Genomic DNA, 22314 nt, shown 5'->3' on the forward strand with positions numbered 1-22314 from the left:
GGGGTGAAGTTTGCACTTGCTGATATTTAATGACTTGGATTAAAATAATCCATTTCTAAATTCTTGTAAATTACAGGAGACTTTGCAGGCACATAAAGATTTGTCTGGATGCGACAACACAAATAGTTAAAACACCTCAAATTTTAGAGCCACCCTGAAATGTGGAGGTAATTAAAACTCTGTTGTTTTGTGTGATGTCATTTTTTCCCATGCATGATTTATAAGTGCAGCATGCCTTTATGCAAATCACTTCTGTCTGTACATTATAGAGAATTAGAGAGCAGAACACCTGGTCCTCAAACCCTCTTCCCCCAACATAAAACCCATTTACAAAAATAGTCACATATAATAGTAAACAACCTGTGAATTAAAAAACAATAAATTCACGAAAACCAATTTTGTAAAAATATGGCAAATGTGGCAGTTGAATTACAAACAGTGGATACAGTTACTGTACTAAATATTTTGTGGTATGTTAAAACCCACAAAAATTATAGTTTTGCACGCCGTTCATGGTCCCTACAGACTGTAGCCACTGTGTGTCTCCTCTTCAGCAGTGTCAGCTGTAGTGAAAACAGTAACCTCTTGTCAAGGTTGTTACCCTGTTTTACAAAGTCACAGGTTGATGACGAGGGATCACTGTCTTGTTATAGGCACTGACCTTGAGTATATATACACATATAATATATATATGTATGTATGTAAAAACTGTCAGTTTGGCATAAACCTCCTACAGGAGTCCTGTTGACACAAATACATCTTTCAAAGGCTGTAAACAATTTGTCACAGAAACAGCATTCTTAATTTTTTTATTTACTTTGCCTAACATTTTTACTTTTATAGTCTTTTTCTACTTTATCTTTTTCATATTTCTCTTTGTCTGGCTTTGTAACACTATCATAGGAAGGTGGAGAGGTTGTAGAGGAGCTCTCATATGTTTTTTCTGGAGTGGAGTTTTCATTGAGTTTATCAGTAATCATATCTTTGACAGGTAGGCCATCCCCTTTGGTTTTATCTTTGTTATACACACAGGAGACTTTTTTAACTTTTTGCTTTAAAATATAACATCTGTAAGCACGCTGAATAACAGTAGCAGAAACCTCCTCTTGTTTTCTTTTTAATGTAGTTGTAATTGGCTCATAGGAGACTTTAGAAGGATTGGCTGCCATAAACCGGTCTTCCATTTGTATTCGAAGTGCATCCATCTCATCACTTTCTCCCAAAACACGCTTTGTAAAAGCAAACAAGATGTCAAGACAGTGAATTCTGTCACCACTTACCATGGGCAGATCCATTGCAATAAGCTGAACTTTGTTTGGTTTTGCTATAAGAAGGGGAGGATCCAGTGAAGCTGCAAAATCAGATAGTTTACTGTATTCTATAAACTGGGTTGCATCTGGATCAAACTTTTCCCAAACCTCATAGAACATCTCAAAGTCATCCTCACTCAAGGGCTCGGCACTTTCTTCTGTAGCAACACTGAAGTTCTCCAAAATAACAGCAATATACATGTTTACTACAACTAGAAATGAGATGATAATATAACTGACAAAAAAGAAAATCCCAACTGAAGGGTTACCACAGTCTCCTTTAACAGAGCTTCCTGGGTGATCTTTGTAAGGGTCACAGTCTGGTTCTCCACTGTTCAGAATTGGTGCTAACAAACCATCCCAACCAGCTGATGTGGTAATTTGAAATAGGCAGATCATGCTGTTGCCAAAAGTTTCAAAGTTGAACATGTCATCAATCCCAACTTCCCTCTTAACGTAGGCAAAGTTGGACATTCCAAATATAGCATAGATAAACATGACCAGGAAAAGCAGGAGACCAATGTTAAACAAAGCAGGAAGAGACATCATCAAAGCAAAAAGCAAAGTACGGATCCCTTTAGCTCCCTTAATGAGACGCAGGATTCGACCAATTCTGGCGAGTCGGATAACTCTGAACAAGGTAGGGGACACAAAATATTTTTCAATCACCTTAGCTAGAAACATACCTGTTAAAACAAAAAATTCACATTGTAAAGTGAATAATACAATAGCAGCTTTTAAAGTATATTAACTCATTATTGTGGAAATATTTATTGCTATCTCAGAAAAAATCAGAACAATAAGTTCTTTATTTTAAATGCTGAAAGTTAACATCTTCTTTCCAGTGAAGACTGATAATAGTATTAGTGTCACATGAACTGTTTTATTTAATTGTGAAAACGTTACATTGGAGGCTGCGACACTGTGGTTTCCTTCTGTACAGATTATACCAAAGTAAAGATACCCCGCAGGAAAAGGGAAATGAGTGACAGAAAGAGGGTTGCTTCCAGCAAAGGTAGCTTGCTCCCATCTAGATTTTGCATCTACTCATCAGGAAGCCTAGAAACTGGAATTTCTCTCTGAGTGCATTAGTTCTTGCAACTCAGTCTCCTACAAGCCTTTTATATCAAACAGTAATAATTAGATGAAAAGTAGGGTAAGCTCATGCAAGTTGTTGGAATCTGTACCTCAGGCTCTGCAGAGTGCTCAACAAAGCCTTTATGGGTATGTCTAAGCTGCAATTATTCACCCACTGCTGGCCCGTGCCAGCTGACTCAGGCTAGGGGGCTATCTAATTGCGGTGTAGATGTTTGGGCTCAGGCTGCAGCCTGGACTGTAGGATTCTGTTAAGTGAGAAGGTCCTAGAACTTGGGCGGGAGCCTGAGCCCAAATGTCTACACCACAATTAAACAACCCCCTTAGCCCAAGCCCTCTGAGCCTAGGTCAGCTGGTACAGGTCATCTCCGGGTTTTTCACTGCAGGGAAGACATACCCTATGAGGTCTGTTAGAAAATCTGCAAAAACAATTCCACAACACCTTGAATTGTCGTGAACTCTCACAAATTGCACTATTGAGATTCACTGCCTTTTAGCTAACTGAACTCTAAATATTTAGCCTACATGATGATTTAAAAAATCCCTCCTTGCTCACATACTCCTCAGTTTTGCTCATGAATGCAGATTCTGACATTTCAAATTACAATAAACCAAATCAGATTGGAAAAAATACTCTTGTATGCATCATTTTATGTACATTGTACTATAAAAATGAGAAATGAAGAATTGCTATCTAAATTTGATTGTAGGCCATGTAGCAAATGACAAAGCCATATGTAAAGCATCATAAAATCATTAAAGGAAATGTTCACTTTCTGTTCACATACCCCCTTCATGAAAGTGAATTGTTCTTACCCACGATGGAAAGAATGACAACCACAAAATCAAAAATGTTCCAGCCTATGGTGAAGTAGTAATAACGGAGTGAAATCAATTTCAGGACACATTCTCCAGTGAAAAGGACAATGAATACCAGGTTTATCCTGTGTAAAATAGTTTCCATTTCATCACTCTGGTCATCTGTTTCTATCATCATGGTGACCATGTTAAGGCAGATAAGAATCATGATGCTGATGTCAAATACTTGTTTTGTTACAAAATCAAAGACCATGCCTTGGAATTTGTTCTGTAAAAACAAAAACAAATACTATTTATAGTTTGAAAATATGTTTATCTTTACAAATTGCAAATCTGGGGAAAGCAATTCTCTGTAGCTTGGCAGGAATTAGCTCTATAGAACAGGAGTGGGTAAACTGATCCACCTTCAGTACCCAGAGGGTAACTTATCCTTTCCCCCTCTTCTGACTTGTGGCTGAACAAGTTGTCAGAGGTGAGCAAGAAGGGAATCACTATTGGCTGGAGGGCTGATGACGATGTGAGGAATAAAGAGTAGTCAAGTCAAAGGCCACCTTTTTCATCAGTCTGTGCTCCAGGAACAGGAAATGTTATCTCCCAGCCTCTGTTCTGCATAACTGCCCTTCACTGATTGTACTCACTGACTTAGTTGGATGGTTAAGGTTATATCCCTTACTTACTGGTTCCATCACCCAGTGTTATGCATTACTTAGTTTGATGACTATATACATCCTTCCAGTTCGACTATTATTTAATTTGCTATAGTGGATAGCTTCTGCTATAAGTATTCCGGTGGCACCTTAAAGACTAACAGATTTATTTGGGCATAAGCTTTCATGGGTAAAAAACCACTTCTTTTACCCACAAAACCTTATGCCCAAATAAATCTGTTAGTCTTTAAGGTGCCACTGGACTCCTTGTTGTTTTTGAGGATACACACTAACATGGCTACCCCCCGATGCTTGCAGTAAGTATTATTTTCCAAAAGTTGTAGGGGTTCAGTGGAACAGTTAATCAAGCAATACAGTATCTGGCTCATGACGTCAAGTAGCTCACATAAAGATTTAGCCTCATGGAAATTGAACCTCTATGAACACAGTTTCATCTCTTCCCACACTCCCTGACAGGCCCTCCTTAGTTGTCTTTGAGATCCGAGGTGACTAGGATCTGCTCCCCTCTGTCTTTGTCTTCAAAGCCCACCAAGTTGCCACTATCACTCTCCCTGATTGCAGGTCTTTATGGAACTCCCAGTAAGGGCCAGTGCATCCCCATTTCCTGCAAAGGTCTTCTGGAGTGAGAAGACCAGGAAGTCAAGGTTAGGAAAGATCCCCTCTCCCTCCAGGATAGCAATAAGCAGCCAGAATTGACTGCAGCTGCCCTGGGACTCAGCTCAGTTATGTAGTGCATCATGAAACTTAGCCCAGGTGTCTAGGGAATCCCCCATTTCATATGTCCAATGTATATGTTCTTAAAGAAAATATGAGAACAGCCCAAGTTATTCAAATAAGCTAACTCTAAAAAAAAAATAGGGGCAAGGAGAAAATTCTACCTCTTTAATGAAAATAATAGAAAAAACTGGTTCCCTCTACCAAATATATATGGTACTTAAAGCTGTAACCCCCACTTGGAGTTTGCCAGCTCCCAAAACATGTCCAGAGAATAGACTAGCTTTAGTTTCGAGCTTGAGAGCTGTAAGACTCAGAGAGAGAAGCAGAACAGCTCACAGGGTGACTGATTAACTCCCTCTCCCCACAAAGGGAGAACTTTGTGAAAGTTGCATGGATCAGGCCATTCAAGCTCTGTGGAGACCAGTGTCCAGAGTGGCAGAGATCCGACCCGGAACTGGCTACCGAGAGCCAGCCAACACCAGGAAGCCAGTGAGGCTGGTAGCAGCCAGGAGAAGACTGCTCCACCCAAGGGTGAAGTAAGGGGCCCTTTTTTGTTTAAGCTGGCTAACATTCACAGCACTGCAGCACTCATCTCTGGACTCCTCCTCAGCATACCATATATATGGGGAGTGCTAGGGAGGGAGCTGGGGATGGGAAGAGTTGTGAGTGTTGCAAGGTAGGAAACTAGTTGATTTGTTAATGTTTAGTACTTACTAGTTAACCCTAATCCTTTCGTCCCTTGTTCTTATTTTCCTGTTTCCAGTAAAGTCCCGCTTTGTTACACTGTTATTTTTGGGTGTGTCGTTCCTTTGCTGAACTTTCAGTTGTTATATATTGTTTCTTGTGCATTGGGATTTATACTCCTTGTCTGTTAGTAGCATTATTCATTTTCCCAAGGGACTGCACCCCTTGTGTCTCAGACACAATGTGGCGTCACCTTGGGTGGAGGCACGAGGTGTCAGAAAAAGAACCCAGGACCCAACCCATGTGAGGAGAGGGGAGAAGCCACTCCCAAGGAGCAAGCAACAGGGCGGAGGCTTGGGCCACAACTTGTGGGAGGGGCTATGAAACCTTAAAACCATGTTTTAAAATGGGTATTTAATGCAGGAGGCATGAAAATAAAGGGACTCTTACCACTGGCCTAGGTATAGGTTTTTGTGGTTTCTTGGACCCCAGTTTTTTCATTGCATTGTAGTATTTCTTCTGTTCTTCTGTCATAAATATATCTTGACCTCCAAAGTAAGGAAATGAGATCAAAACTGGTTACAACTATGTTTGCAGACATAACCTCTAACTATTGTATGTCACTATATAATTTAGTGATGGACATTTGAGTTTACATTTGATTTATATACTAAAAGGGCCATTTTCAGGTATCATACGAGTGTTATTGAACAGCTCTGTCAGCACAAAGTATATCCCAATGATTGCTTTCACTGGTAGTTGGAAGATTTCTCCAGTGTTTGCAAAACCACCTCTCCCTTCTCCCCCGTAACATAAGACCACCATAGCACTTTCTGCTCTGACCTGTTCCCAGTCCCTGACACTGAGCATGTGTCTGCAGGAAAGGGGCATGGCTAGGGCATTTCTGTGCCCTCACAGTCTCTGACTGCTGGAATGATTCTTCAGGTGACAGGGAGCCAGGTATAAATTAGGGCATCTCCGAGGTTGTTCTAATTTGCGCCAAGCACTAGCCCAGGGATTCTTAAACTGGGGGTTGCGACCCCTCAGGGGGGTCATGAGGTTATTACATGGGGGGTCGTGAGCTGTCAGCCTCCACACCCAAGCCCCACTTCGCCTCCAGCATTTATAATATTAAATATTAAAAAGTGTTTTTAATTTATAAAGGGGGTCTCACTCAGAAGCTTGTGAAAGGGGTCACCAATACGAAAGTTTGAGAATCACTGCACTAGCCTCTTCCTGGCTGGCTCCAGGACTGTGGGGCTTAATGGTGGAACAAAACCATCTTTGAACCATACTCTGCCTCATTCCTGAACTGTTCCAGGCACAGCGTGGATGCAGGTCACCACTGGGATTATAGTTTAAGAAACAAGCAAAACGGAGTGATACTGAGGGGGACCTGTCACAGGAAGACATGAACAAAAAAAAAAATCCAAACAAACTGAAGCCCCTATCCATTTTAAGGGTTTGTCTACATTAGGAGTGCTTTGCTTGTATAAGAATACAGAAAAGCTTCAAAAACAGACTCCAAGGAGAAACTGCTGAGCTTGAATTCATATGCAAACTAGATACCATTAACTTGGGTTTGAATAGAGACTGGGAGTGGCTGGATCATTATACATATTAAATCTACTTCCTTAAGTTAAGTATCCTCACACCTTCTTGTCCTCAACTGTCTAAAGGGGCCATCTTGATTATCACTACAAAAGCTTTTTTCTTCTGCTGATAATAGCTCATCTTAACTAATTAGCCTCTCACAGTTTGTATGGTAACTTCCAATTTATCTGTATGTGTGTGTGTGTGTGTGTATATATATATATATATGTTCCATTCTATGTGTCTGATGAAGTGGGCTGTAGCCCACGAAAGCTTAGGCTCTAATAAATTTGTTGGTCTCTAAGGTGCCACAAGTACTCCTGTTCTTTATACCAGCAAAGTGCTTCTAGTGTGATGCACCTATATCAGTAAAGCTGCGCTTTATACTGGTATGGCAAAACTAGTGCCCTGGAGTGAAACAAGCTACTCCAGTAAAAGTGCAGTTTTGCTGGTGTAACTGAGTCTGTACAAAGGACTTCTGCCAGCAGAGCTTTGTTGGTTAGGGATCACACCTCTTCACATCCTCAACTGACATAGCTACATTTGTAGAAGTCTGTAGGGTAGACAAAGCCTAAGACTTTCAAGTCCTGTTATTTGTTTTTCACATTAGCCTCCATTTTGCAGGTACAAATGTTACCTTTCAAATATCTGACTATTTGATTTGTGGATGTTTTCAGCATTCTAACATTTGTGTTAGTTGATTATGGACACAATTAAATGGAAGTTCAGTGTTAAAGTTAGGCTGTCAGTGTCTACTAAACTGGAAATTTAAGCCTCAAGTCATGGCATTTGCCCCTTGAAGCGTCTGAAGAAGCTGCAGGTTGGTCTGCAGTTATTCTGAAGAGAAATGCTGACTGTTTAAAGATGTTCATTCACAGCTGAGTTTTGCCTTAGACTCACTTCGGAGTAGAATGGAAATGTTGTATCTCATTAACTGATTAGAGTGGCCGCAGCTGAAGCCAAAGGATTTTCACAGCAAACACAGACATTTAAGATGATACTCAGGCTGCTAGTTCCATCAGACACCTGAAGAATTACCATATTAACGATCCTAGGGCCTCCAATTATTTTTAATTAAATTATTTTAAAATTACTTGAAAGTTCAACAGATTCAGAAAAAAAAATTTCCCATTATTTCTTACTTTTTTTTTACCTTTCCAATGAACTATAAATTAAAGGAGGATTAAATAGGGTTTACAAGTTCCTCCCATTTCCTATAATTGAACAGGTCAGAATCATATGGCTCATTACTACAGATCCTTAATAAGCTTTACTCCTGTGATTAGTCCTGTTGGAATTGATGGGACTTATTCTTATAAAGGCTTGTAGAACTGGATTTGTAATTGCTTCCTTGTTTTTTGTGTTTTATTTTGTGGGTATGTCTACACTGGAGCTGGAAGGTGTAATTTCCAGCCTGAGGAGACATAACCCACGCTAGCTCTGATAGACTTAGCACACTAAAAATAGAAGTGAAATTTCTGTGAACATATTTGTATTAAACAAGGGCTTATTGTTTCCTGCCTTCTCTTGACTTCTTGCAGTGAAGTCAAAGTGCTGAAAATTATGATGTTGCAGTCAGATCCACGACAGCAGATTTTTTCATTACAAAAATAGGATCAGGCAGAGGTGAATTTATTTAGATACTTGAAATAAATTGTGTGTCCATCATCTTTACACAGAATAAGTCACTGGTTCACTGTAAGGAATGTCTAGAATGGACATAGACTTGGGGATTTGTAGCTTTTATTATACTGTCATAAATATAAAGGGAAGGGTAAACCCCTTTGAAATTCCTCCTGGCCAGGGGAAAGCTCCTCTCACCTGTAAAGGGTTGAGAAGCTAAAGGTAACCTCGCTGGCACCTGACCAAAATGACCAATGAGGAGACAAGATACTTTCAAAAGCTGGGAGGAGGGAGAGAAACAAAGGGTCTGTGTGTCTGTCTGTAGTCTTCTTTGTCGGGGATAGACCAGGAATGGAGTCTTAGAACTTTTAGTAAGTAATCTAGCTAGGTATGTGTTAGATTATGATTTCTTTAAATGGCTGAGAAAAGAATTGTGCTGAATAGAATAACTATTTCTGTCTGTGTATCTTTTTTGTAACTTAGGGTTTTGCCTAGAGGGATTATCTATGTTTTTGAATCTAATTACCCTGTAAGATATCTACCATCCTGATTTTACAGGGGGGATTTCTTTATTTCTATTTACTTCTATTTTTATTAAAAGTCTTCTTGTAAGAAAACTGAATGCTTTTTCATTGTTCTCAGATCCAAGGGTTTGGGTCTGTGGTCACCTATGCAAATTGGTGAGGCTTTTTATCCAACATTTCCCAGGAAAGGGGGGGTGCAAGTGTTGGGAGGATTGTTCATTGTTCTTAAGATCCAAGGGCTGGGTCTGTAGTCACCTAGGCAAATTGGTGAGGCTTTTTACCAAACCTTGTCCAGGAAGTGGGGTGCAAGGTTTTGGGAAGTATTTTGGGGGGACAGATGCGTCCAAGCAGCTCTTCCCCAGTAACCAGTATTAGTTTGGTGGTGGTAGCGGCCAATCCAAGGACAACGGGTGGAATATTTTGTACCTTGGGGAAGTTTTGACCTAAGCTGGTAAAGATAAGCTTAGGAGGTTTTTCATGCAGGTCCCCACATCTGTACCCTAGAGTTCAGAGTGGGGGAGGAACCTTGACATATACCTTGTTCACTCTTAAAGCAGTAAATAAATACTTGAAATACTTATCTTCTTTTTTTGTTGATTGAAGTTGTCTATGATGACACCAATGAAAAGGTTCAAGGTGAAGAATGATCCGAAGATGATAAAGATGACAAAGTAAAGATACATGTACAGGTTGTCCTCATACTTAGGCTGATCTAGTAGCTATAAAACATCATACATTTACATATTATCTGCATGAAGACTAAGAATCAAAAATTTCATTTAATTCATAAAGCAGCAACTCATGGCAAGAGGAGATAGATAGATACAGATATACAACACAGAATACAAAGTGTACAGTGCTCACTTTATATTATTTTTATTACAAATATTTGCACTGTAAAAGAGATAAAATAGTATTTTTCAATTCACCTCATGCAAGTCCACTCAGTCCTACTTCTTGTTCAGCCAATCGCTAAGACAAACAAGTTTGGTTACATTTACGGGAGATAATGCTGCCCACTTCTAATTTACAATGTCACATGAAAGTGAGAACAGGCATTCGCATGGCACGGTTGTAGCTGGTGTTGCAAGTCATTTACATGCCAGATATGCTAAACATTTGTATGCCCCTTCATGCTTCAACTTGTAGGCTCTAAAGTTTTACATTGTTTTGTTTTTGAGTGCAGTTATGTAAAAAAAATTTCTACATTTGTAATTGTATTTTCACGATAGAGATTTCTTTACAGTACGTGTATGAAGTGAATTGAAATTTACTATTTCTATCCCCCCGGATACCTTCTCAGATGCTCCTCAACCCTGAAAAGTGATTTGCACCAAACAAGTTGGGCAACATACAGTGCCCAGCCTACACGAGCAATGAAGTGTGTGACCCTCTAATTATCAATTTTGAAAAAAGGTTGTGTATTCCTATATATTCAATGTATGCATTTCCTGAATATCTCTTTTTTTTAACCGTTCACACAGATGATTACCAAAGGCAGTGTTTAATCCATCACCATTTGGCATCTTTAAATTGAGGCTGGATGGTTTTCTAAAAAATAATCTAAACAGACTAATTCAACTACAAATTATCGGGCTTAATAGAAATAAGGAAGATTAATTCCCTTGACTGCAGAAATTGCTTTGTGAAATTCTATGGCCTATGTTATGTAGGAAATCTCATTAGTTGATTAAAATGGTCCATTTTGGCCTTATAATCAGTGAATCCATGTCGTTATTGTTCAATATTTTCAACACAATTCAATATAGCTATTAAAATTTCATTACATATGCGGAATGTCGGAATATATTCAACAGATATAAATGGTTTTAAAACTTATATTATACTTACATCTCGTGAATCAACAGCTGCATACATAATATCCATCCATCCTTTAAATGTAGCCTGGAAATGGAACACAAGTTTTTATTTACCTGTAAAAATCCAGGCCCTACAAAATTATGAGAGCACATCTCTTAATAATCTTTTTTTAAAAACATAAATTCATACCAGCACTGTTCATATCACAATTAAAAACGCGCATATAATACAATTATATGTATTAGTCTCCTACCCTTTTTCATAAATAGTTATCAGACATTCTAAAAATGTTCCAATCATATGTATGCTACTACTTCATCCATTCTCCAGGCACCAAATGTGGCCCTTGATCTTTGCTAAGAAGCCTTAGTGATATCATTAGGAGTTTTTTTGTATGGAAAAAGTGGCAATTATTGCCCATTTTAAGTAACAATATCGCGTAAAATGAGTATAACCAGGCAATACCATAAAATGTGATTTCTAATACTTCACTATTCATTTAATATACTGTATAGAGCTGTATTACAAATATTAATCCAATAGGAAAGTTATGAGTCTTTAGTACATTTGTCCTCCTTAAAACATTTTTAGAATGATCCTATTTACCTAATTAATGTTAGTGCGGTTTCCCTTGCATTAATTATTTGTAAATGACAATTGTACAGATTTTTTTAGTGGCAACCACTGTTTGTCCCAGCCATGTAGAAAGAAAGACAAGGCACAAGGGATGTGGTTTAACTAAGCCACACATTTATTAATGTAACTTATCTGGGTACTATCTGGCAAAAACTTATCCAGAGCAGGTCATCCTTCCTTCCATGATTTGTTCACCTGGTGGAGGGCTGCCATCAGGTCTCCACAACTAGACCTGCCCGATGCTGGGATCTTACCTCCCTCCATGTGTACAAGGATTAAGGGGCTACAGAAAAGGGGGTTCTCCTCTTGTTGAATCAGACATTAGGAGCTCCATCCCAATTCCTCAGCTTCTTTAGGGGAAGCATTCCCCTAACGCCACTTCCAATTACGTTCTACTAGGGAACTCGGCTCCCATCCCATTGAATGAGTATCTGCACAGTTATCAGTTTGAACTGTATCTCCTAACCTAACCACCAGGTCCCTGAGCTGCTGTGGGGAAGACTTAAAAACCCGCCCTGCCCCTGCCAATCTGGCAGTGAGGGGAAAATTCCTTCCCTGTCCCAGACAGGTAACTAGCACGATGCCCACAGCTGACTCAGCAAACCTGTTCCTACTATAATCCCAGGGATGGGAGGGTGGGAGTTGTTATTCTGGGCATATAATGACACCCTGGCCAGAAGAAAGGGCACATGTGCCCTCCCCTTGGGTGCATGGGTGCCAGTATGTTCTTGGGAACCCCTCCTCAGACCAGCCAATCTGCAAAGATGCCTGCCTTCTTCTCAGCTTCATTTCCCACCCCCAAATGCACAAGGAACTGAACTCCCACGAGAGGGCGGAGAGGAACAGGGAGGGAGGGGGACCCTTAAAGAAGCCACAGAGCCCTCTTTCTTGTGCCAGCCTAGACTAATTCCCACCCTCCGCTCTCCAGGCTGCAGGGGGTGCAATTGTATTGTGCGTCATCAAAACGCTTCCTTTTGCCTTTTTAACATTAGGGACTATCAGTGTAAGAAGGTATTCCCTATATTAGGGTGGGGAATCCCTTTTATACCACTAATATCTTAATTACAGGTAAAGTAATATGCGTCTTTTTAAGGGTACTGACTGTATATGAGGAAATTAACCTGCTTTTTGATGAAAGTTGTCCATTTCTCTTATACTTTTTTTTTCAAATACAGCAATATAAAATACAGAAATTCACTTACTACTTGAAGCAGTGCAAGATACCCAGCGCCTACATTATCGAAGTTTACTTTCACATTTTTCCATCGGGCACTTTCATTCTTTTTTATGAGGTCCTCGCATTGAGTATAATTGTCAACATCGCTGATATCAAACATCTCACCAGTTGTTGTGTTAACACAGTGGTAGAACTTGCCAGCAAACAGATTTACTCCCATGATGCTGAAGATTAGCCAGAATATCAGACAAACCAGTAGCACATTCATGATGGATGGAATTGCTCCTATCAGGGCATTAACAACCACCTAGCATACAAATTAAAGACAAAAAAGCCTCAATGATCTTTTATAATTAAAGAATCGCACAATGTTCTATTAATATTTCTATAATACTAACAGATTTTTTCTGTCTATATTTTATAATGAAATATTTTAGCAAATATTGAAAGAAAGTAATACCTTCAATGAAACTGAAAAAAGCAAGAACTAAAACCCTACATGGAAAGCAAGGCAATGAAAAAGTATGAAAAGAAATTAAAGAAAACCTGGTAGTGGTTAGATGGAGCCTTAGAATTTGTGTGCTCTAGAAAAAAGAGAGAAAGAAATGTTAAATATTAAGAACATAAATCAAAATCTATAGACAGTGCAACAAAATATATTTTTAAATAAATGTAAAGAATGACTGATGATGGAAGACTGAGCAAAAGAATTTTACACATAAAGTAGGCAGTACTGATGACTTGATTCTGAGATTGAATTAAAACATTAGGAATTATACACATGATATTCTAATATTCACATAGAAAAGTTAGGCAACTCTGTACTATGCATTTAGTTTTGTCATCACATAATTAATTTTAAACCTTGGTCTAAAATAATCTTTATATTCATTGGACTTAATGAGAGCAAAGAAATGCACACTTCTGTTCATTGGTTTTTCTTGGCTATGTTTAATTTATATACAATTAAGCAATTCTACCCGGAAAAAGTGACTGCAAAAGATCAGAGCAAGTGCAGCTGAGCAAAAGGTTATTTGAATTATGTATAGTGATTCTATTTTACTCTGAAAAGAAGATTCAGCAGCTGAGGAAACAGCAAAGAATCTGTCTGCAGTGAAGGTTTTGGGTGGTTAATTTTGTATCCAAAGGCCACTAAAATAAAGAGGAATCTTTCCATTTACTTCACTAGGCTTTTGTTTGGGGCCTATGGGGTGTGGGCAAAGAGCTAGTATTTTATCTAGTTGCCAGGTACAAAGAATCTATTCACTGGCATCAGTTATTTAAAAATGCATTCTTATTGTGTTGTACAGTATTGGTGTGACGGGGTATATCAGCCCCACACGGTTACAGGAGGGGTTAACCTTTCTCTCTTAGTAGAGGAGGCCACACACCCCCAGCTCTCCTGGGCGTGCTCCATCTGGAAGCAGGCTATAAAAACCAGCAGAGCAGCTCAGTCTGGGCTGACCACCGGCGGGGAAGGAGGTGTGTCACCAGCTCCTGAGGGAGGACCACCTGCACTCCAAGATGTGGAGGCCAGCCACACGGAGGCAGACCCCGACACGGGACATCGTGGAGAGGGGAGAGACTGGAGAATCCCAGAGACGGAGGCCTCCAGAGACTTGGGTAGGAAGTGACCCAGGGATGTTTTGTGGCAAAACAGTGACAGAAGAGGACCAAGGCTCGGCCTGTTTTGGTGGACCCCCATCTTGCTAGTAGTATGGACTCTGGCCATTGGGCCGCACTGCCCCGACAGGAGGGGCTGTAGTATTGACTCTGACCATTGGGCCGCACTGCCTGGACATCAGGGGCTGTAGTACTGGCTCTGACCATTGGTCTGCACTGCCCTGCTATCAAGGGCTGCATTAAGGACTGAGGCCCCTGAGCTGCACAGCCCAGAGACCTGATCATGGGACTGTGAGGCAGATTGCCTCTCCCCTGCCTCCACGGGATGATGGGGTGTATCAGGCCCGCGACAATTGGAAAGAAACAGTACTGTTTGTATGTATGTGAGCTTAAAGTATACAGATAGATTATAAAGGGAGTTTTGTAGAAGCTGAGTTTTCCAAGGTGAAGGTTAAGATATGAATGTTATCCATTTTGTTACAAATCAGTTTTTTCAGACATTAGCATCATCTGTCACTACAACTGAGATAATTGCTGTTATATTTAGGCAGATTGGCAAACTATGGAAATCTGAATAATTTCCTAAACAGGAAAGAATTGGAAAGCTATGTGGGAAGAGAGGCAAGGTGATGGAGTCAGATAGGCTCATCAAAATTGCCTTGATCCTTAGGAGAAACATACACAATAAAACTCAAAGTTGAAAGGCAGCAGCTAAGAGAACTCTGCTCCCATCTCTGTCTTCCATTTTCACCCCATCCTTCTCTCTACCATTTATTGAGAGAGCCTTCCCCTCACTTCCTATCTCATGTGGGGGTGCCTCTCAGAAATACAGAAATGTGTGTTTTCCCCCCATTCCAGCTGGCAGGGAGTCTCATGCTCCAGCTGCTGCCAGCCTCTTCACCATGATCTTGCTATGTGTCCCATGCCAGTTCTGACACATGAGGCAGGGGATGGAGGCTGGCAGCAGTAGATGGAATAAGCATCCCAGGAAGACTGAAAAGGGAACTGGAGTTTCTCAGTTCTAAGGCCAGTTTTTCCCCACTCAGGTCCCTAAATCCAATGGGAATTATAACAGCTCTAGGGCTGGAATAACTCACCTCTGTTGTCATGAGTAGATTGGGTACACTCTAAGGCTGACCTGCAAGAAGTAAACTACATGCGTGTAAACCCTGTGCCTTTCCATCACACACTTTTCATATACTCTGTCATAGGAGTTCTGTGCAGTAAGCCCCAGTATCATTATTTAAAACCTGATTGCCATACATAGTAGAAAGAGAGCAACCACAGGCTATGCAGTTCTGCAAGCTAACTAGACACAATTTTTTTAGACTATTTTTTTTCTTAGCAGGAGAGAAATATAGAAACTATGCTTCTTTCACTCATCATCAGAAAATGTGATAGGCATTAACAATGCAGCCATTGCATCCTGATAATTCCTTAATGTTTTACACAAAAACTCTGTAATTAGCTAGGTGGTAAATAACCTAAAAATATGTGTGATTGCTTGTAAATGCTAATGATTGCAATTGGATATAAATTTTAGTTATGTAATAAAGCATCCTACTGTAGTTACTGGTATGCCATAGAAAAGAGGATAGTGCAATATTTCTACATGGATTTGTCACTCCTCATTTTGCAAGTATGGTTTCTGTTTATGCATGGATTAATTCAGGTTCTTTCATTTGTCTCACCCTCATCCCTTCAAATCGTGACAAGGCTCTTAGAGGTCTCAAAGCTCTTAGTGTCCTAAGCGATTTAATGGCACCAAGTTCAGAATAGCCCAAGGCATTGGCAATTAGACTAACCAACGACACCTGCAGAAAAACAGAAAAACAATAATTATTCATTTCCTGAACCTGCTGATATTAGGATATAATATGCATTATGTGGGTTTCTTAAGACTAGTTGGACCTCTTTCTATAGTTTTCCTTTTTTAACCATAGGAAATATTTTAAAAAATTATTGAGGAAGGGAAAATACTTATAGGACACCTGTTTATGGAACCTTTGTTGACATAAAAAAGTCCTTACATTTTCATGTATTTTGTTGGAGGGGCAAGGAACCATAATGGACCTAAAGAGGGCCTGTTTAAAAAAAAAAGAGTATACATTAGTCTGTACAGCTTGCCAATTTGCCTTATCTTTATCTCTTCTTATCTGGTTAGAGTTCAATATCTGGACATAGCTCACTGTTCTCAAAGGATATAGTTTTCAAAAGCACCTATGTATCTTAGGGGCCTTAGTTCTACTGACTTTCAATAGGTTTTAGTCACTTTCAAAAATTTTACCTAAGGTCTTTAATAAGGATACTTTGTACCTTTTTCTGAGGCTTTTAAGTACTTTACAGTTGTGGCTAAGTATTATTTATTATCCTCATTTTACAAAGGCACAGAGAGGTTATGTAACTTGCCCAGGGTCAAGCAGTGGCCACTTAATAGAACAGATAGAATTAGGATCTAGTTCTCCTAACTTCTGGTTCACTGCTCTAACCAGCACATCATGAGGCTTCCCTACAGCCTTGGTCATTTGGTCAGACTCAAAGGGCACGGCTGCAGTCTTAGCTCCATGCCATACATGGAGCAACATGTGATATTAGCCATATAAAATAACAGTTCCTGTAAGGCACCATATCTTCCTTAGAATCCAGGAACTAGTGGATAGAACACCAGGAAAACACTTTGGCAAAAAGTGGGCAGACACCCCAGTAACTGGTGCAGATTCCACAACACTCTTCTTTATGCTTCCGCTTACCAACAAGTTTGGTAGGTTTCAGTGGCAGCAGTTCACCTGTGAAAGGCTGATGATTGCTGTGATAACTCAGCATGGACATCTTCCCATGGCCTGTTGTCAGGAAGACTTCATAAACCTTAGATATTAATAATACAGTCGCTGTTCCACACCCAGACATAAAAACATAGTGACTAATATCTGTGAAATTAGTGTTGATGGAGCTGCCACATTCCTACTTTCTTGACTATCTTCTTCCAAAAGGGAGATTTGAGAAGGATGATTAACATCATCACTAAGGTCCGAAAATGACTTATTGAGCAAAAGCCTAACCACCACCCATTTAACGGCACATTGTTGTACATTATAATATAAGAGTTATGAAAGTAAAACAAGCAGGATTTGGACTATAGTGATTGCCATTTAAAAGTCATTGTTTACCAATAGATAAGCAATTGAGGTTCCCAGCTTATTTCCTGTTCTAAATAAAGGAAAGTACAGTGCTATCTCAGGTACTTGTGAGACAGCTATCGGCGAATTTCAGCTTTTTATTGACCACCACTGTATATTTACAAAGACACACGGGCAATGAAATCATATTTGTACTATATCAGAGAATATTGCTCAATGTCAATTACTCCACCACGGGAGAGGATTAACTTTCATGTCTGAAATGAAGCTAATCTAAGCAGTTTTAAGTGGAAGAATTTGCCACAGTTGTGTTTCTTTTGATTAAAGTATAACTATAGCATTCCACCACCAGAAGTATAGAAGACATGTATACCTGAATATATGCGTATTTCATTCCAGTACTTGAAAGAATCCTGAAGACCTTCACTTAATCCCACAAGATTTATAACACAAATCACTTTTCAGATGTAAGTATTCACTGATATGACAATAAGGAATGCCCCTTATGTGCTAAAATAGTTTTATTTTATATATAAACAAAAATGACTTGAACCACAACTATGGGAGTTAAAAGAGCATGCATCTAGAAATGACAATCTGAGATCAGATAGTAATAAAACAACAGGAGTACTTGTGGCACCTTAGAGACTAACAAATTTATTAAAGCATAAGCTTTCGTGGGCTACAGCCCACTTCATTGGATACATCGAATGGAACATATAGTAAGAAGATATATATATATCTATATAGATATAGATATATATAACATATGGATAAGTTGGAAGTTGCCATATAAACTGTGAGAGGCTAATTAGTTAAGATGAGCTATTATCAGCAGGAGAAAAAAACTTTCGTAGTGATAATCAAGATGGCCCATTTAGATAGTTGACAAGAAGGTGTGAGGATACTTAACTTAGGGAAATAGTATCTAAGTTAAGTATCCTCATTGGGCGTAGGAGCCAGAGGGGGGACATGCAGATCCATGGCATGCGCAGAGCGGGGCAAGCCCCCAATCCTGCTCCCTAGCTGGAGCAGGACAAGCCCCGGACCCTGCATCCTGGTGAGAGCTTGAGGGCTGAATTAAAACATCTGAAGGGCCAGATGTGGCCCCTGGGCCGAAGTTTGCCCACCGCTGTTCTAGAGCATACTAACAGAAACATTACAATGAAGGGACCAGAATTTGGACTGCCTCGTGAAGCAATACAATAATTTAGTGGCAACAACCTTCAACACCTTTGCCTCCAAGATACCCATTTTCATTTGAACACACACATCACTTTGGCTCACTAAAGGACTGAGTCAGATAACATTGGAAGGCAGAAAGAAAAGGAGTACTTGTGGCACCTTAGAGACTAACCAATTTATTTTAGCATGAGCTTTCGTGAGCTACAGCTCACTTCATCAGATACATACCGTGGAAACTGCCACGGTATGTATCTGATGAAGTGAGCTGTAGCTCACGAAAGCTCATGCTAAAATAAATTGGTTAGTCTCTAAGGTGCCACAAGTACTCCTTTTCTTTTTGCGAATACAGACTAACACGGCTGTTACTCTGAAACCTGTCATTGGAAGGCAGGAGACCAAAATATTCTGGGAGCACTGATCCCTTAAGACAATGATCATAAGAACAGCCATACCGTGTCAGACTAAAGGTCCATTTAGCCCAGTATCCTGTCTTTCAACAGTGGCCAATGTCAGGTGCTCCAGAGGGAATGAACAGAACTGGTAATGATCAACTGATCCATCCTCTGCAGGGACTTTGTACAGATATATGCCATGGCTGGGAAGGAAGCCAAGAAAGCTTCTCTTCTCTTCCATCATAAACCCTCCCAAGTCATAGCTAACTTATTTCTTACAAATTGTCAAACAGCTAATAAACTCCAGCTACACTAACTAATTTCATATGTTAATGCCACTGCCTTTTTCACTACTTCACTGCAAACACTAACAGAGTAGAGGATAATCTCTTGGGAATAAAGCTTTGACAGCATTTGGACCAAACATAGTATCTTAGATGCAAAGTTTGGATGGCTGTAGAAAAGTTCCATGATGATATAATGTATTATTTGAGAAACAATATGTGATCATATAATAAGACTGTGTCATAATGTATATGCACAAATTGCAGAGTTTTGCTTGGGACCTTAACTTTGGTATGTCCTGGCTTTTGTTTAGTATGCAACGTTCTGTTAGTTATAGTTTTCTCTTTTGAGTATAAATGCACCTTTAGTAACACCATCAGATAACCACAGGCTGTTAGTAAAATTTACATTAATTTTTGCTCAAAGTACTGTGTTCATTAGAAATCTACTTCACAATAGTGAGCTTTGTAACTTTGTTGATAGGAAAATCAGTCAGAAAAGACTTGAAGAATAAAGAACTTACATCAACAATCAAGAAGTCCAGCCAGCACCAGGCATTAGTGAAATACATTTGAAAACCATAGGCAACCCATTTCAGAAGCATTTCCAGAATAAAGATGTATGTGAAAACCTTGTCAGCATATTCCAGCATGGTCTTGATAGTCTTGCGCTGCTCTATATATATGTCTTCAAAAGCCTGTGAACACAACGTTTGCAAGTATTCATAACTAAGTATTCATTCCTGGTTCAGAAAGATCAATTAGATAAATGAAGAAAGCGGAGGGATTAAAGTCTGTGCACCATTTTCATTTTCTTCTTTGTGCACTATTTTCAACTCTTAAATTACTTTGTTCCCATTTCACTACATCTGCTTCAACAGAATCCAACTTTGAGAGAGGCAGTCTTGTTTTATGCTTTCTCCAATAGAATATGGAGCATATGTTTTCTCAAGCAAAAGGAAAAGTCTAGTCTCTATTATTTTGAGAAACAAGAAATATAGGGACTCTACATGTAATTCTGTGTACTGTTTGTGTGATTCTCAGTTGTCTGTGATTTTTTTTTCACAATTGAGGTTTGGTTTTACAAAATCAAAGTAAATAATTCCAGGCCAAATCCTGAGGTCCTTAGTCAGATTTTTACTCAACCTTTAAATAAACCGTCACAGAAATTAGTGATAAATTTGCCTATAAGAATTATTGCCTATAGAGACTTCAGGATTTGTGATCCTATTTTATTATTGAATCAAGAAATAAATACAAAGAATGATTTTCTGCCAATATTTTAATATGGGGCTTAACTCAAAAAATCCTCCTTTTCCAGATACGAACATTCTCCCAGAGAGGAGTAGTGAGGAAGATTTTATTTACTTCCCCATTTAAATAAAACGCTTTTCCTATCAGCATAACCAAGAAAAAAGACAGTGTTTACTGGCAAGAAAATATATATTTAAGTGTATTTATGGAAATGTCGGTAATTTGTTTTTGGAAAGTATACTATGCCCATTGATAGTGTAGCAAATGTAGAGCGTGTGTAATTTGAAATGGGATAGTGGGTGAAGAGTGACAATCTTTTTGGAAACAATTGCCATTTAGTGAAATCTTATACATTCCAAAGATGACAAAAAATTTAGAAAATAATAATAATAGTAAGACAACAATGACCCAGGGTAGAGCATGACAGTGATGATTTAAGCAGAATGCAGAGAGTTCCAGAGCTTCACCAGCTAGTTCAAATGGCCCCAAATCCTAAAGTAAAATAATTTGAAGTCATAAATGTGTATATGTTTTAATATGATTCTGATGTGCACTCATACATTGGCCCAGGTCCTTTCGGAAATAGAGATGGGCTCACAATTCAAAATTTTGGTCAAAATCCAAACAGTAACAAAGGTCAGTAGAATTCAGGTCCAAAACTCTGCACTATAAATAACCACTATAAATTCTGGGTAACTCCACTGGCTATAATAAAGTTACTCCAGATTTACACCAGTCTAATTAAAAGCAGAGTTTAGCCCAGTGTTTTGGTTTTGGTCAATCTCTAATCAAAACATATGTGAATCTTAGTAAGCCTTCCAACTTTGGTCCACATTTCAAAACTGTAATGAAACATGAAATGCAGGAACTTTTAGAGTGTTTTTGAGTTTCAGCGTGAACATTTTGCACAGCTGTGATTAAAATACATCTATCAAGGCTTCTTTATCTTGCACATTATAAAGTGAGTGTTTGCTACTGCTGATTCCCAAATATTTCTTAAACTGATTAGAGTTTTATACTGATCAAAACCTATCCTGTATGCAAACATACTTTTAATAAATCACCCTTCTAAAAGCTTATTTTTCAGAATATGTCATCAGTATTTACTCACCAGAGCGCCACTGCTCAGAAGAATCATGAAGACAATGAATGTCTCAAACCAGTTGTGTTCAACTATGCTGTAGCAGGTTTTCCTAAGATTCCACCAGATTTTGCCTTTGCCATCTTCTATACTTACTTGACAACATGTGAACTTCTGCACACAACCTTTAAACATATTAAATAACTAGAAATTGGAATAAAATAGCAATTTATTTTGAAGTAGTTAATCACTCTGGCATCCAAATGATTATTAATTTTATTAGTTTGGTAGCCACTCTCTTTATGAGATACTTTTAAAATCTGACACTGGAATCCCCTACTTGCCGTTATAAGGTTCTGAATATCTGAATAGTGATAATAAATAGATTTAAACTACATCTAGGAGTGAAACCATGGGGAGAAAATGACAGTGATTTGCATTTACAACTAAGTATGAAATTGACTTCAAAAATATCTGTCAATATTACACACAATCTATGAACTACAATAAAACCTCAGAGTTACGAACACCTCGTGAATGGAGGTTGTTCGTCACTCTGAAATGTTCATAACTCTGAACAGAACATTACGGTTGTTCTTTCAAAAGTTTACAGCTGAACATTGGCTTATTACAGCTTTGAAACTTTACTATGCAGAAGAAAACTGCTGGTTTCCCTTTTATTTTTTTTAGT

General features: G+C 39.0%; 1 protein-coding gene across 17 annotated transcripts in view; it reads right to left on the bottom strand.

Moving 5' to 3' along the window:
- Window positions 1-809: 809 nt before the first annotated feature.
- LOC144272508 (sodium channel protein type 2 subunit alpha-like) overlaps window positions 810-22314 on the bottom strand; it is a 90979-nt gene continuing 69474 nt past the window's right edge. For 15 of the 17 annotated variants that reach the window (XM_077830640.1, XM_077830636.1, XM_077830638.1 and 12 more), the window contains 9 exons: window positions 21654-21808; window positions 19813-19986; window positions 15982-16104; window positions 12693-12974; window positions 10885-10938; window positions 9615-9752; window positions 5744-5848; window positions 3222-3492; window positions 810-1996 (listed from right to left, as the gene is read on the bottom strand). In XM_077830640.1, the coding sequence (XP_077686766.1) occupies window positions 810-1996; window positions 3222-3492; window positions 5744-5848; window positions 9615-9752; window positions 10885-10938; window positions 12693-12974; window positions 15982-16104; window positions 19813-19986; window positions 21654-21808 (2489 nt within the window). The remainder of the gene's footprint in view (window positions 1997-3221; window positions 3493-5743; window positions 5849-9614; window positions 9753-10884; window positions 10939-12692; window positions 12975-15981; window positions 16105-19812; window positions 19987-21653; window positions 21809-22314) is intronic. The other 2 variants (XM_077830641.1, XM_077830643.1) reach the window with 1 other exon arrangement.

The sequence above is a fragment of the Eretmochelys imbricata genome, chromosome 11 (assembly GCF_965152235.1).
Source record: "Eretmochelys imbricata isolate rEreImb1 chromosome 11, rEreImb1.hap1, whole genome shotgun sequence".
NCBI lineage: Eukaryota > Metazoa > Chordata > Testudines > Cheloniidae > Eretmochelys > Eretmochelys imbricata.